The sequence below is a fragment of the Glycine soja genome, chromosome 11 (assembly GCF_004193775.1).
Source record: "Glycine soja cultivar W05 chromosome 11, ASM419377v2, whole genome shotgun sequence".
NCBI lineage: Eukaryota > Viridiplantae > Streptophyta > Magnoliopsida > Fabales > Fabaceae > Glycine > Glycine soja.
Genome location: NC_041012.1, coordinates 41,679,165 through 41,694,311, shown reverse-complemented (window position 1 = coordinate 41,694,311; position 15,147 = coordinate 41,679,165). Strand labels below are relative to the sequence as shown.

The 15,147-nt window shown below is 31.6% G+C and overlaps 2 protein-coding genes across 2 annotated transcripts; one reads left to right on the top strand and one right to left on the bottom strand.

The window, feature by feature from the left end:
* Positions 1–8,182: 8,182 nt before the first annotated feature.
* LOC114375686 (protein DOG1-like 4) lies at positions 8,183–9,406 on the bottom strand. The gene has a single exon (XM_028333537.1). The coding sequence runs from the start codon at positions 9,172–9,174 to the stop codon at positions 8,410–8,412; it is 765 nt and encodes a 254-aa protein (XP_028189338.1). The 5' UTR covers positions 9,175–9,406; the 3' UTR covers positions 8,183–8,409.
* Positions 9,407–13,313: 3,907 nt separating this feature from the next.
* On the top strand, positions 13,314–15,147 carry LOC114375901 (CBL-interacting protein kinase 5-like). Its single transcript, XM_028333761.1, has one exon. It carries the CDS (start codon positions 13,537–13,539, stop codon positions 14,890–14,892), a length of 1,356 nt encoding a protein of 451 aa, XP_028189562.1. The 5' UTR covers positions 13,314–13,536; the 3' UTR covers positions 14,893–15,147.

The following is a 15,147-nucleotide window of genomic DNA, read 5'->3' as shown; positions in this document are numbered from 1 at the left end:
AGGGAGTTAAAAGGGTTATCTTTGGAAGGGACATTGGCTCCTGAACTGGGAAAACTAAGTTACCTAAATTCTCTGTAAGAAATCTTTACAATGTCTTTTGTATTTTTCTATAATAATTATTGATGTTTTCTTTCTTTTTTTCTTTAGATATCAAAATAAATCTTATCATTGTTAGCTCATTAAGGAAAGTCCCAAAATGAACTCATTCTTGGATTGCCAATCATAAATTTCAGTCCCCTAATAAACGCTTTAATGGGTTATAGTGTAATAAGAATGTAACATAATTTGAGGGTTATATATGTATCTAATATATGTGTTTGTTTCAAAAGTTCATATACATGATATGCAAAAAACATTCTTATAATTACCCCATCCCTCCAAAGTTTTATTATGTATTGTTTTAGCACAATAACATTCTTCTTTTATCACACAATGTTCTTTCCATCATTGTTATTTAATCTAAAAGTATCATGCAATGTTTGACTCTGCTATGCTTTATAAATACTAAATATCATTTTTTCACATGAATCTAATTACATTGATTATTTTTTCTTTCATTGTATATTTTATATTTTCTCTTTAATCTTCCATGCAATGTCATTTTCCAAGCTTGCATATAACATTTTTCTCTTCTCCAAACAAGTTAAAATTTAGGCAATTACTTTTTGAGTTTTCAACTCCATTAAAAGTTATTTATTTTGATATTCTGCATTAGTTTATAAAAACACATATGAAGTCTTTGAGGGTTACTTGTGTTTGTAAGACATATTATTATGAAGACTTACTATTTGATTAATTTAGTTCCTTACATGATATCACACCATATTGTTATTAATTACCTAATAAAGCACATCTAACTTTATATTTTACTATTTTTCTGATCTAGATAAGCTTCCTTTGTTTCTTTAAAATAGTGTGTTATGCAAGAATAACTTTTTGGGTGTCATTCCCAAAGAACTTGGAGATTTACCCAAGCTAGAGTTATTGGATTTAGGGGAGAATAACTTGTCAGGAAACATCCCAATAGAAATTGGCAAGATGTCATTACTAAAACACTTGTAAGTTAACTTTCTATTTTGTGTGCATGTTTTATTAGATTTTTAGTATTTTTTTCAATGGAATTTTATTTTACCATAGGTTACTTTGTGATAATAAAATATAAGGAAGTGATCCTAAAGATGGTCAAAAGTTCAAATTTTCTTTGAAATCTCTAATTGAAAATTGTTCATTAACTCTAACAACTATATTTTCCTACATCAATAAGGAATTTGGACAATGGTAAATATATCTTTAATTTATCCTCCCTAACAAAGTTATCTTAGTAGTTTCATTACATGATTTCCTTCTATCTGTATCAATAATTTAAAGGGGAAGTCACTAAGAGACAACAAATATTGTTTCTTATAAGTTTTCCCTTTCTGCATAACCAAATTATTTGTCACTATCATTCCATTAGATAATGTGCTTGTCTTAATTCCTTGTACTTGGTTATTGTCAACAAATTTTGTAGATGATTATTAACTTGCAACTCTGTATGCTTTTGATTAATGGCATCTGCAGTGTGTGGCAGAGCAACTTCAAACAATGGAACAAATCAAATTCATTGGTTATTCTAACTAAAACAACAATTATGAAATATCTTAATGTCTTTGCGTTGCCACTACATGTAGATAACTTTTGGCCCCATCCTAACCTAAATAAATACATTTTTTTCTTTCATCCTATTCAACTGACTAAATATTTTGCCTTTCTTTGTAGATTGAAGCTAAGAAAGTCTGCATTTCATGGCCATGAAAATAATTATTGTGACCTTTTGCCTAGTGAGTGAAGAACTTTCCCAAATTATGATTTGTTGAGCATTTTAAAATGCTTCTCATTGTCATTGACACTTAAAACATGTCTTGCACAATGTAGGTTCTAATGTGCCAGAGATTGCTCATAATGTACCAAAACATGTTAATTATGCACGTCGTATGTTACTTCAATCCAGTGATAATAACTTTGCAGCTGCACCTTTTAATGGCGAATCAACTATAGAGATTAGCTTTGTTCCAATTACCTTTAGTAGTGGAGCTTTCTCAGCTATTTCAAATGCTAATAAGAAACAAAATCAAACACCTACACCCTCGCACTCACCTTTTGATTCTCCACACGATGTTTCCAATGAAAATCAAACAAGTCGACAAGATGCAACTAATGGCGCTTCTAGAAATTTATGGAAGTATATAATTAGTGTTGTTGTTGTGTTAATCATTATTATCATAATTATTTTATACACTTCGAGAAAACAAGCTGCAAAAGTAATAGGCCCTTGGAAGACAGGAATAAGTGGACAATTGCAAAAGGCATTTATAACAGGTAATAGTTTTTTCTTCTAATAATAATTAAATGAATACGAACTAAAACTTTTAACGTTGAACTATAGGTTTTGTTTAAATTAAACAAAGTGGAACTCATAATTGAACAACTATGTCTTTTTTTTTTCTTTTGCATATCAAGTGGTGTGGATTTTTGTTCATAAATTTTGAAAATTGTTGTGCTTCTATATATGTATGGATGAGTGCCTATTCAATTCGTTCAAGTTTAATCTTGACATAACTCTTAGGATTGTTTTTTTTATGGACAATTGAATTGTGTCATATATAGTATATTCCCATAAATGAAGTTTGAGCTTTCTTATTTGAGTTATTAGTCTAATCAAGAACTAGAAAAAATGTCATGCATATGTGTAGAATTTAGTAGATGTCAAGGATAAAGTCTAATTACTCTCCATTTCTAATGTTCCAAGAAAATAAATTATCGTGGCTTATTTTGTTGACAACACTGTAACATCTTCTGATGAAATATAGGGGTTCCTAAGTTGAATCGAGCAGAATTAGAGATAGCTTGTGAGGATTTTAGCAATATTGTTAATCTTTATTATGAAGGGTGCACCATATATAAAGGAACATTATCCAATGGAGTTGAGATTGCTGTGGTTTCTACTTTGATTACTTCTCCCCAAGATTGGTCAAAGGACATGGAGATAAAATACCATAAAAAGGTTTTTTTCCTTCTTAAGTCCATAAAAATAAATGGATTACATTAACTATTCAACTCTAAAAGGGGATTCAATTCTCAAACATTTTTCATTGTTGTTTTTGTTTCTTTTATGTTTCAGATTGATATTTTGTCTCGCATAAATCATAAGAACTTTGTTAATCTTATTGGTTACTGTGAGGAAGAAGAGCCATTCACTAGGATGTTGGTGTTTGAGTATGCTCCAAACGGAAATGTTTTTGAGCATTTGCATGGTACTATTCTTTGTTTTGGTTATTGCTTAGTTCAAAGAAAATTGAATTAATTTATGTTATGCAACTAAAAGTTGTGTACATTTTATTTGTTTTACTTTCAGTTGAGGAAATGGAACGTCTTGATTGGAGTGAAAGGGTTAGAATTATCATGGGCATTGCATATTGTCTTCAATACCTGCACCATGATTTGAGTCCACCAATGATTCATAGCAGCCTTGCTTCAAATATGATATTTTTAACAGATGATTTTGCTGCGAAGGTACTAACATGTTTTTTTTCTCTCTTCTTTTGTTTGTTTTCATTGTATGTTAGCCTCGAAGTAACACATCTCTTTATTCCATTATTCATTCAGATGGCAGTAGTTACTTTTAGAGATATTGTATCGCCAACTGAGACGATAGGTGATTCAAAGAAACCTCAAGTGTCATCCCAGGGTAATCTTGAAAGTAATGTCTTTGACTTTGGGAAGTTATTGCTTGAAATTATCTCAGGGAAATTGCCTTACTTTGAAGAACAAGGAACCCTAGTGAATTGGGTAAGTTTGAAACATGTTTCCTCGGAAATTAACCAGTCTCCTTGCGATTTTAAGTGTACCTTTGTTATTATACCTTATTCATATATGTATGTTTAATAAATAAATTCTCACAAACGTTTTAGGTTGGTAATTACTTTAATGACAAGTGCAACATAAACTACTTGATTGATCCCACCCTTAAATCTTTCAAGGAAAATGAACTTAATCTCATTTGTGAAGTGATCCAAGATTGTATCCATCTCGATCCAAAGTTAAGACCAACAATGAGGGACGTGACTTCCAAATTAAAGGAAGCACTTGGTGTGTCACCTGAGCAAGCATTCCCAAGACTTTCTCCACTCTGGTGGGCTGAATTTGAGATCTTATCAGTGGAGGCGACTTAAGTTTTATTTGAATCTCTTCTATATGTTTCAAGTCTATCTCTCTCTAACCTTTATCAATCTATCAGAGTGGAAAGTTATGATATTTGTTACCAAAAAATCTTTACTTCCTTCTTTGTTCTTGTTCTTATTCAAGTCTTCATAATTAATACCTTAGTTATTCATGTCCCAATCAAAGTGTGTTACGTTATTTGGTATAAAATGGTATAGTAGATTATATTTTTGTTTAAGAAGTTAATTCGAGGTGAACTTAAATATGTTTTTAATCCCAAGTAAATTTCTTAATTTTGTTTTTTATTCTTAATAAATTTTTTTAAAATTTTTTGCCCTTATAAATTATTTATTTTGTTTATGGGCCCTAGAACATTATCTAAATCACTTTATTTCACTTTTCAAAGCATTATCTAAACAAATTTAGGGACAAAAATAAAATAAAATTTATTTGGGGCAAAAAAGTTTTAAAAAAATTATTAGGGACAAAAAAGAATATAAAAGATCAAAATCATATTTAAACCTCGTTATAGTTTACTACCTTAGTTCCTTTTTTATCCGTCTTTTAAGGTTGTTATGTAGAAACTAAAAAATAAAATAAATTTTCTTGGTTATAATAAAATAGTTGTGGATTTTCCTATTTCACCCCTTCGTTCTTTCCATTCCACAATAAATGCATGTGTAAATTAATTAAAGATAAGGAAACAAGTAAGAGTATAATTGGTAAAAAAAGAGTAATTAATGTGATCTTGAACTTTACAACTAAGATAAATGCTAAGAAGACTCTCCTTAGGACACCTTTTTAAACATATTATTTCTCATTGGCTAAAATTTATTGAAAATGATGGTGGGTCACACATCATATTTAATAACTCTCCTAATTTTATAATTTTCAATAAATTTTGACCAATTAGAGATGATGTGTTTGAAAGAGTGTGCTAAAGAGTGTGTTCTTAGCACTCCTCTTACCAACAAGATACAAATAAGAACCATTTTTTTTTACCAATTGGAGTCCCTTATAACAATTCATACACCAACAATAAAGTTGATGTTCTTATGGAACTTACCCAACATTCATCATTTGTTTTTCTTTCTCATAAATCTCAACACAGTTGTAAAAAGATTGTGTACATCATGAATACAATTTATGATAAATAAAAGAGCATGATACATACATTTACAATTTGACCAAATATATACCATTGTTAACCCCTAAAAAGTTAATCGTTGGGACAACAATCGTCGATTGGATACGGCTAGCACAAGTAAGCGGATTGGAGTGGTTGTTGTGTCTAAGTTGGGGTAAATAGGTAAAAGTACAAGGAAAGATTGCTTTCGATGATGTGTGAGTCATCTAAAAAATATGGAGGTAGTCTAAAGAGTAAGGAAGCGATTAATAAGATATGAGTCATGATCTCCTAGATTATAGGGGTGTGTGGGAAATGTTTTAGCTAATGTAACTGTTAGTTAATCATTATAAATAAGACCTATCATATTGTAACAAGGGCATGAACCAAATAAACAAAACCCAATTATTTTCTATCATTACTATTTTCTTTGTAACTCCTAGCCATTTATTACTCCCTTTTATCACAAATTTTCTAATAGTTTAACTTAAAAACTTTAGTTCATTTACTGCTAAGAAGCTTTTTGGAGTGGACCAGGAACCCAACCAAGGAACAAAGTCTCTTCCTTGGGACAATCGTCTAAAAGGAAATCATCATTTGATACTTAGTCGTGACCATGACTAAAGGAATTTCACACCAACAATCATACAGATGCAATTGTCACTAATTAAAAATAACAAATGGAGTCACATTATTGTTTCGTGTAATATATGACAACTTAAATGCAATTATGTGAATGTATTTTGTGTATCTTCAAGATAGATTTCATGGCTTGCAATTGCAACAATTAGCATCTTGGAATAACAATGTAACAATCTTGTCAAAAGGATCACTTTACAATTTAAATAGCAAAATACTAGGTGAATACACAAAATATTTCTACTACATCTAAAACCTAATGTTGGTATATCGTTTAATCCCTTGCTTATCTTGTGAATTGGCAACTGGAGGCATCCAAATATAATTGCAAGATTGTTGCAAACAAAAATAATTAAAATAGAATATCATTTTAAAGATAAACAATTACATAAGTTTCTAAATCCACAATATCCACCTCTGATTACTTATCAATTGGCACAAATATTAAAAACATTTTTCTATAAAAGGAATGCTAACGACACTCTACACTCTCCTTTAAAGATTCTCTTTATGATTGATTAGAAATTATTGAATATCAATTTTGATAGATTTTACTTTTCATTTAATATAAATCAAAAGACAAAATCATTAAATGAGAAGCAAAACCTATAAAAAATGAATTTTTAATAAATTTCAACAAATCATAGAAAAAGTTTTAAAAAATAATATTAGAAAAAAATGTGATTAACATTTCTCTTTTCTGTAAATAAACCATATCATACATCACATTTTTTAATTATCTTTTTTATTTTTATTTTTAATGAGTTACAAATTATTTAAAATGAAAAGGAGGGTATGAGAAAGAAGTCAAGAACACATTACAGAGGAGAAGAAAGTTATGTAGCAACAATGAGTTTTTTTTTAAAAAAAAGATTTTAATTTTTAATTTGAATGAGCTGTAAATATTTTTAGTTGGTGTACAAATGTGACCTATTGGCTGTGTATACAAGATTTAAATATGCTAATACACTTTTTTAATAATTTTTTATTGATTAAGATTATTAAAAATCACAGTAAATTTCACTTTACATTTAATGATTTTTTACTAATTTTATAATTTTTAATATTTATAAAAAAAATTATGTATTAATGAGGGTATTTTGATAGAACTCCCCAATTTGAGAAATATTAACAAACTACTCTCTAGCGCATTCTTGCTTGCAAATCAACTTGCATGTTTTCTTATAAATAAACACATTTGATAAAAATAAAATTGAAATGATTTTTAATTTTTAAAAAAATATTTTTACATTTATTTTAAAAATTAAGAAAAAAAGTTTATAAATTTGATTTTTATTTTTAATATAATACATATTTTTTATATTTGACAATTACTTTTTCCATTCACAGCTTGTAATGTCGTTTCCACCACATGTTACTCCTGCCAATACCATTTTTATTATTGGCACTATCTTTATTATTTATTTACATCGACATCACCATATTTTTATAACTGTTTCTGTTAAAAAAATACTTCTAAATTAATTTAATAAAATATAAAACTTTCAAAAATAAGTTTATTTGAAAACTAATTTTTTTTTTAAAAAAAGTAACCACATTTTAAAAAATTATAAAAATAAAATAAAAACTGATTATTGTTTTAAAAAAAATAAATTGAAACTCAATACTAGTATAAACTACCCCCGGCCTAAATTAAACACTAGGTACCACTAGTATTTATTTAACCAAACAAAAGCATTAATGACATCACTTGCCAACGTCATTTTCTGGGGGGAACTCTTTAAAACGTCACTTTCTCGTGAATCCAAGAGGAAGCATGACAGGGACTTATTTTAAGTGTGAAAACTGAAGAACACCTGGTTCTGTTCTGTCATGTTTCTGACTGTTTCTGTTCGCTTAGGCGTAGTCGTGGCGTGGCCCCTGAATCATGCACCCACGCCGCTCAAGACATTTTCGTTTGTTTCTGCTCCTGCTCCCCATCAACATTTCACAACACAAAAGTTTAGTAAAAAAATATGCACTCTCTGTCTCTGATGGTGAGCCTATAAACTGATGATCCATGCAACACACCAGCACCAGCTAGCACCACCAACTCTGTGACATCTTAAGCAAGTGTTATGTGATTGTGTTGTTGACTTTCCCCTACTTTAGATAGAATCCATTAATTAAGGATGTGTGTGGTCTTAGATTTTTTCATATTAATTGTAAAATACTAAATAATTACCTATATACAGGAAAGAAATGATATCATAGATAGATTCATTCATCTTCATTCATCTACTATTTCTTTCCTTTTCTTACATTGCAACTACAAGACTATACTAGCTACTACCACCGCATAAACTAATTAAACAACTTCTTAATTTGTGCTAATGATGATGTACTGGACAACTTAATTAACTAATTAAGCCTAATTAAAGATGTACAGTTTAATATGCTTCCTTTTTTTTTTTTTGCTAGCTACTAGTTGAATTACACTTGGATCAGTTGTCCTGATTCACATTGAGTGTGGATCCTGCAGCAGCAATGTCCCTCTTCTTCTTCCCCCATTGCCTGAGTCTTAGCTGCATAGCAATATTTGCAGCCAAGAAATCGACACACTGCATTGGACTAAGCACATCCAACACCCCTTTGAGTGTCTTGAGCCTCACGCAATCCGAAGCCTTCATGACCCTCTCCAACCCCGCAAGAACCCCTTTTAAGGCCACCTCCACCACCGCATCCACCGCATCACCACCACCACCACTACCGTTGTTCCTTGCTCTGCCGGTGAGCTTGACCAACTCCACCATCTTGCGGTCAGCCATGGCCACCTGCTGCCTCTCCATCTCCCTCTCCACCTTCTCCTCCTCCATCCTCGTCCTCTTCCTCAGCTCCTCGATCTTCCTCACCTGCTCCTCCGTCATCACAAAATCACCACCACTCGCTTGCTTCTTGAGAGTTTCCAGAAGCTTGAACACCATGGAGGGCTTCCACCCTGTGATCCACAAATAAGCATTCTCCAGAGGACTCAACCACGCCGGCGAGAAGAACACAAGCACCTCTTCATGTGCGGATGCCCACTTTATAGTGTAGTATTCCTTCAAATGGGATGTGACTTTTGACACCAAAACCTGCAGCTCTTGCTCAGTTTTGACCACCTCAGTTCTCTGTTTGGACACCTCGAGGAGCTGGTGTAGGATCTCCTCGAGCTTCCAAACCCACTTGTCGTAGAAGTCGGTGAAACTCTCGGCCACGGGATTCTTCATGAGTGAAAAGGGGTGAAGAGGAGAGAGATGAATGAATGTGTTATGTGTGTAACTTTAAAGGGAGGAGTGTGACCAGATGGAGGGAGGAGGAGAGGACACGGTAGGGAATAGTGTTTAGGGGTAATTGGGTGCATGGCTTACGCGCAGAAATTGCCTAGCTACAAGGATAGTTTGACGCTTTGCGAAGAGGGGGAGGGGAAGCTTTGTGCTGCAGCTTTCTGAGTTTTGATTTTCCACCTTTGACTTAGTAAGGGTATGGATTTACCTTTAGCTACACCTGAAGGGGGTGTAGAGGTGTCACCCTGGGAGGGATTTGGGATTCAACGTGGCGGCTGACTGGAATGTCTCTCTCTTCAAAGGGAAGGCAAGTGCAGGAGCATACCTATTGTTTTCTTTCATTTCTCCATGCACATCTTGTCAATTTTATTATGTAATTCACTTGATGGGTAATAGAAAATCGTTATCAAACAATTTCAACATTGACACAAGAAATACTTTTTTAGGCTAAATTTATTTTTAAGTCAATACTATTAATTCGATTTGAATTATGTTATTAACTTAATAAAATTGAAATGTAATATATTTAATTGTAGAAGATTTTTTTATAAAATCAAAAATATTAATGACTACTATTTTAAGAACATAGTAATTAATTAAGATGGATAAAAAAAGTTTTACTAGTTAGTGTCATGAAAAAGATTATTTTTTTTATAGAAAATCAATCAAGTGGGTTAGTACATTTAATTGAGTATGATACTTAAGTGATGTTGTAAACTCCTTAATATATCTATGTTTGATTGTTATATATTAATTTTTTTATTGAAACTCATGGTAATATGTGTGTGCATTGAAAATAATGGTTACAATATATTAATAATGGAATGATTTTTAGTAAGAAATTTCTATTGATTTCTTAATTCAATGTCATAAGGTTAACAATTATCAAATAAAAAAAATACTTTTTCCATTTTTAATTGTTTGTCTTTCAAGATTAATATACATTTCTTAAGAAACTAATTACATAAATTTCTTGTAAAAATATTAATTACATAAATTACAATGATAAAATATTCTCATTAAATACTAGTATTTTACATATTTTAAATACAGTCTAAATCATAAAAAATAATTTAAATCATAAGAAAATGATTACTAACTATCAAAGATCTTAAATGATTGATTTAAATATTAAAATGGTTTAATTGAATTATATTTTTTTAATGATTAATAAATGTATTTATATTTAAATTTGATTTGTAATTGAATAAAATAATTACGAACTATCAAATGATGACACATGTCATTCAAATTTTGAGAAATTGTTAGACTTTCACATGTGTCATCCAATCCTATTTTTGGATTTTCAAATTTAATATTATAGATTCAAAATTGAGATAAAGCTTTTTCTAGTCTTTTAAATTTAATTTGTATTCAACACCAATTAATTATAGTCTTTCCTTCCCAACTCAACAAGATTGTTATAGTCTTTCCTTCTTCCTCATTCTTATATTAGAAATAGTTTATCTGTCATTTAATTTTCCTATTACATTCTTTTATATCTCAAAGCAAAGGAAGTTTAAGAAACTGGACCTTAGTTTAATTAAGCTTGGCTTCAGCAACGAGCTTTGCTACTGCGCGCGCCTTGTTTATAACATACTATAAACAGTGAAAAAGGCTAATAGGTTACTTAGCCAGTTCTTCTCCTCGTTCAGCTTCTGATTTCTCTACTCTTTCGTCCAGTTTCATTAACTTATAATATGTGTGTGCTGATGAATTTGTATCCCCATTTGTGATGTGTAGACCTGAACTCTGATGTCATGTTTTCATTAACTTATAAAGGGTTGATAGGCTACATTAAATACTTCGGGCAGGTAATTGTATCTGTTCTACAGAGTTGTGCTTATGGGTCTTTTCTATACATGTGATATGAAAATATAGACCACCACCATAATGAAAGGTAAGTGAGTTTTATATGGATAAGGAACTGTTTATGCTGTTTTTTTCTTAATCATTCAGCAGGACCCTCTCCCCTTACATTATTTTTTAAAAAATATGAAGAATTCCGAACCCTTTCATTATTGTGCATCTTCTCACGTCTGTTGTGGATATATTTCCTAATGTAAATCATGAATTATATATTTTTAACTGCACCTGTCTCCTAAAAAACACAAGCAAGGTTGGTTATGCTTTTGAATTTAACATCAGTTTATTTGATTTTACACTTTAAGTATGTAATTTTTGACTTTAAGTATAGCCTGTAGTTGGAAGAAGAGATAGTTGCCCACTTGATTTATTGCTAGAAGTGTATTCACATTTGATTTGGGTTCCTTGAGCTGGATGCTTTACCTATTTGATATTCAACTTGGTTTTGATTCCAGTTTTACATCAGATACTTAGCTAGGAAGGTGTAAGGGTTAATAATGTGGCTGACTGATTACACCAGTTTGTGCTTTCGTTGGCCTTTTCTCATTTCATAGTTTTTCTGTGGTTTCAAGTAAGGAGTTTTTCAATGGTAATTAGTAAATAAGTAACAAAACTGGAACTTAGTTCTGTTGTAATAAATATAACTCATTGAACTTTTTAATATCAAGGTGTTCTTACTAGGCAAACAAGATGTTTTGCTTGGAATTTAGTTACAGAATGGTTTCTATACTCAATGTATACGTACGTACAAGATATTTATCCATGGCTCCTTTATACTCAAGCAGCTTATAATCCACTGGCACAATAGCATCGATCTTTAGCCAGCTTATAATCCAAAGTTGAACACTAAAATTCTTACTCTTAGGTGTTTAGACAGCTTCAATAATCACAAACACGGATCGGTTTTTTGGCTATATGTGCATGTGAATTTTCTCATATTCTCAATCCTTCAGCACACAATGTGATTCAGGTTATGGTACATTGGTACTGAGTAAAGGATTCGAGCTCATCCTTTTACTGCTATTGCTCATTAATCTGCATATAAGCTTCTGAAAATGCAACGAAATGACAGTATATACGATTTAGAAATTAGGTTTATTGCTTACTCAATTATAACTTAATCATTAAAATTTATTTATTTAATTATCTTTATAGTAAGTGAATATTTTGTAAATTATAATTATCTTTATAGTAAGTGATTTTATTGTCCATTATATTAAACTATTTATATGTTTAATATTTTTTATAGTTTTATTGATACAAAAAATTTATTATTATAAACTAGAACAATAATGTTTTGTTCTTTCTCTTTTTGTTTGTTATTTTATTAATATATGCAATAGTTATATAAATATTTTTCTCAAGTGCATGCTTAATATAGTATTTAAATATAATATTTATTCATTAGATGTTATTAAAAAATTTCATCAACCGAATTATGTAATCGTAATTATAGTTTATTTTATCTAATAGAAAAACGTTCATTTCAATTATAAAGTAAATTGATTTTGGTGATTTTATATTTTGTTAAAAAAAATAAATAAGGGTTTATTTGGAAAATGAAATGAAAAAGTAAAGATTTTAATTGGGTATATTAAGATTTGGAACATCTTATTAGAATGCGCGTCCATAATGTGCTAATTTGATACATTACTAATATAAAGATTTTAATTATATTAAAATTTAACATAACATAATTATTAAAATAATTATTACGAAAATTAATAATTTTTAACTATATGACAATTTATATATAATACCTATTAAGCACACTATCGATCTATCTAGACTTTACTTATTTTGGTACCTATACAAAGATAATAAAGGAGAAGTTGAAAAATTCAGTTCAAAAGTATCGACTAAACTAGTTTATTAATCATTTGCTAACATAGTAACATTTGAAAGAGCTAGCATATCTGATGGTATGTACTGAAAATAGACGATTTAAAAATTCAGGTTGTGCAATTTGAAACGGAAGAATGAGAGTGAGAAAAGTAGTCTTTTGTCCTCAACTTATTGAAGTGAGAGTAATTTTGGTAAATACTGTGATGCCCCTGAAGTGCAGAAGCATCTAAAAACCATACCGCAAACACGAAACAATACACAACCATTCCGTATATTTATCTTCATTTCTCTATTTTTATACATTGCCACTTTTGGGCCTTGATTAGCTTAAATTCCTCTCCAACGTCTAATAGTTTTTGCCAAGTCTTCATCTCTCTGCACCAAGAGGAACAACCCTCAACCCTGCCATAGGCATGTGGTTCCTCCACTCAACTTCCTAAGCCTTCACATTTTCCTTGCTCCAAGTGCCACATTAACAAAATGGAGAGCACAAGAGAATCTTCTGTGTTGCTGCTAAGTGATCTTAGTCCTTTTTCAGGCTCTTAACCCTCCACTATTCTTCCTTTGTTCCTCCACATTCAGCAATCAGAGGGAATGGATAACAAGGCAACAATTCTGATGCAAAAGTACGAGGTTGGACATTTTCTTGGCCAAGGCAATTTCGCCAAAGTTTACCACGCAAGGAACTTGAAGACTGGCCAGAGCGTCGCCATCAAAGTTTTCAACAAAGAGTCGGTGATTAAGGTGGGGATGAAGGAGCAACTCAAGCGCGAAATCTCTCTGATGCGCCTTGTGAGGCACCCCAACATTGTTCAGCTTCATGAGGTCATGGCAAGCAAGACAAAGATATATTTTGCAATGGAAATGGTGAAAGGTGGTGAACTTTTCTATAAAGTGTCCCGAGGGAGGTTGAGGGAGGATGTGGCAAGAAAATATTTCCAGCAGCTGATTGATGCTGTTGGTCACTGCCACAGCCGAGGGGTGTGTCACCGCGATCTCAAGCCAGAGAACCTTCTTGTTGATGAGAACGGGGACCTCAAAGTTACGGATTTCGGTTTGAGTGCATTGGTGGAATCCAGGGAGAATGATGGCCTTCTTCACACAATATGTGGCACTCCAGCTTATGTAGCTCCTGAGGTAATAAAGAAGAAAGGATATGATGGAGCCAAGGCAGATATTTGGTCTTGTGGGGTCATTCTCTTTGTTCTCTTGGCCGGTTTTCTTCCTTTCAATGATAAAAATCTTATGCAGATGTACAAGAAGATTATCAAAGCAGATTTCAAGTTCCCGCATTGGTTCTCTTCAGATGTGAAAATGCTTCTTTATAGGATCCTTGATCCCAATCCAAAGACAAGAATTGGTATTGCTAAGATTGTGCAAAGCCGTTGGTTTAGAAAGGGGTATGTGCAGCTTGAAGCATTTCAGCTGCCACCATTGTCCCCTAGAAATGCTAAGGATATCTCAGATGTTCAAGCTGCATTTGCCTCTTCATCAGATTCAGATTCAGATGGTAGTCCAATGTCAAATAAAGAAGATAGCCCCATGAAGCTATATCGGTTCAATGCATTTGATTTGATATCAATCTCTTCAGGTTTTGATCTTTCTGGTTTGTTTGAGGATAATCAGAATGGAAGACAATTGGCAAGATTTACTACTAGAAAACCACCTTCAACCATTGTGTCAATGCTTGAAGAGATAGCACAAATAGATGGTAGATTTAAGATCTTGAAGAAAAATGGAGTTGTTAGATTGGAGGAATACAAGGCAGGGATAAACGGCCAACTCACTATAGATGCTGAAATTTTTGAAGTTACATCTTCCTTTCATGTTGTTGAGGTGACGAAAATTGCAGGAAACACATTGGAATATTGGAAATTCTGGGACCAGTACTTGAAACCTTCTTTGAATGAAATGGTTTGGGTCTGGCAAAGATATGAGCAACAGCAGTAGTAGCATTAAAAATATTTTTAGGCTTGGTTTTTCATTGGATAGAAGGAATTCTTCCATGAATTCTTCTATCTAAATGTTTTAAACATGCTGCAAAGTTGTTTTCAATGTTCCGTTTCTTCCGTCTTCATATAATTTTCTTCCTCTATATGAAGTTAAAAAATCTATGGACAGAAAGATGGTTTCTTCTTCTGTCAGTTATTTAACTTGCTGTTGTGGGTAGTTATATTCAATGGATATTGCAAGTGGCAACCTAGC

Bases quoted from the DNA above. Each gene is read 5' to 3' on its own strand.
- LOC114375901 (XM_028333761.1), top strand. From the start codon at position 13,537: ATGGATAACAAGGCAACAATTCTGATGCAAAAGTACGAGGTTGGACAT.
- LOC114375686 (XM_028333537.1), bottom strand. From the start codon at position 9,174: ATGAAGAATCCCGTGGCCGAGAGTTTCACCGACTTCTACGACAAGTGG.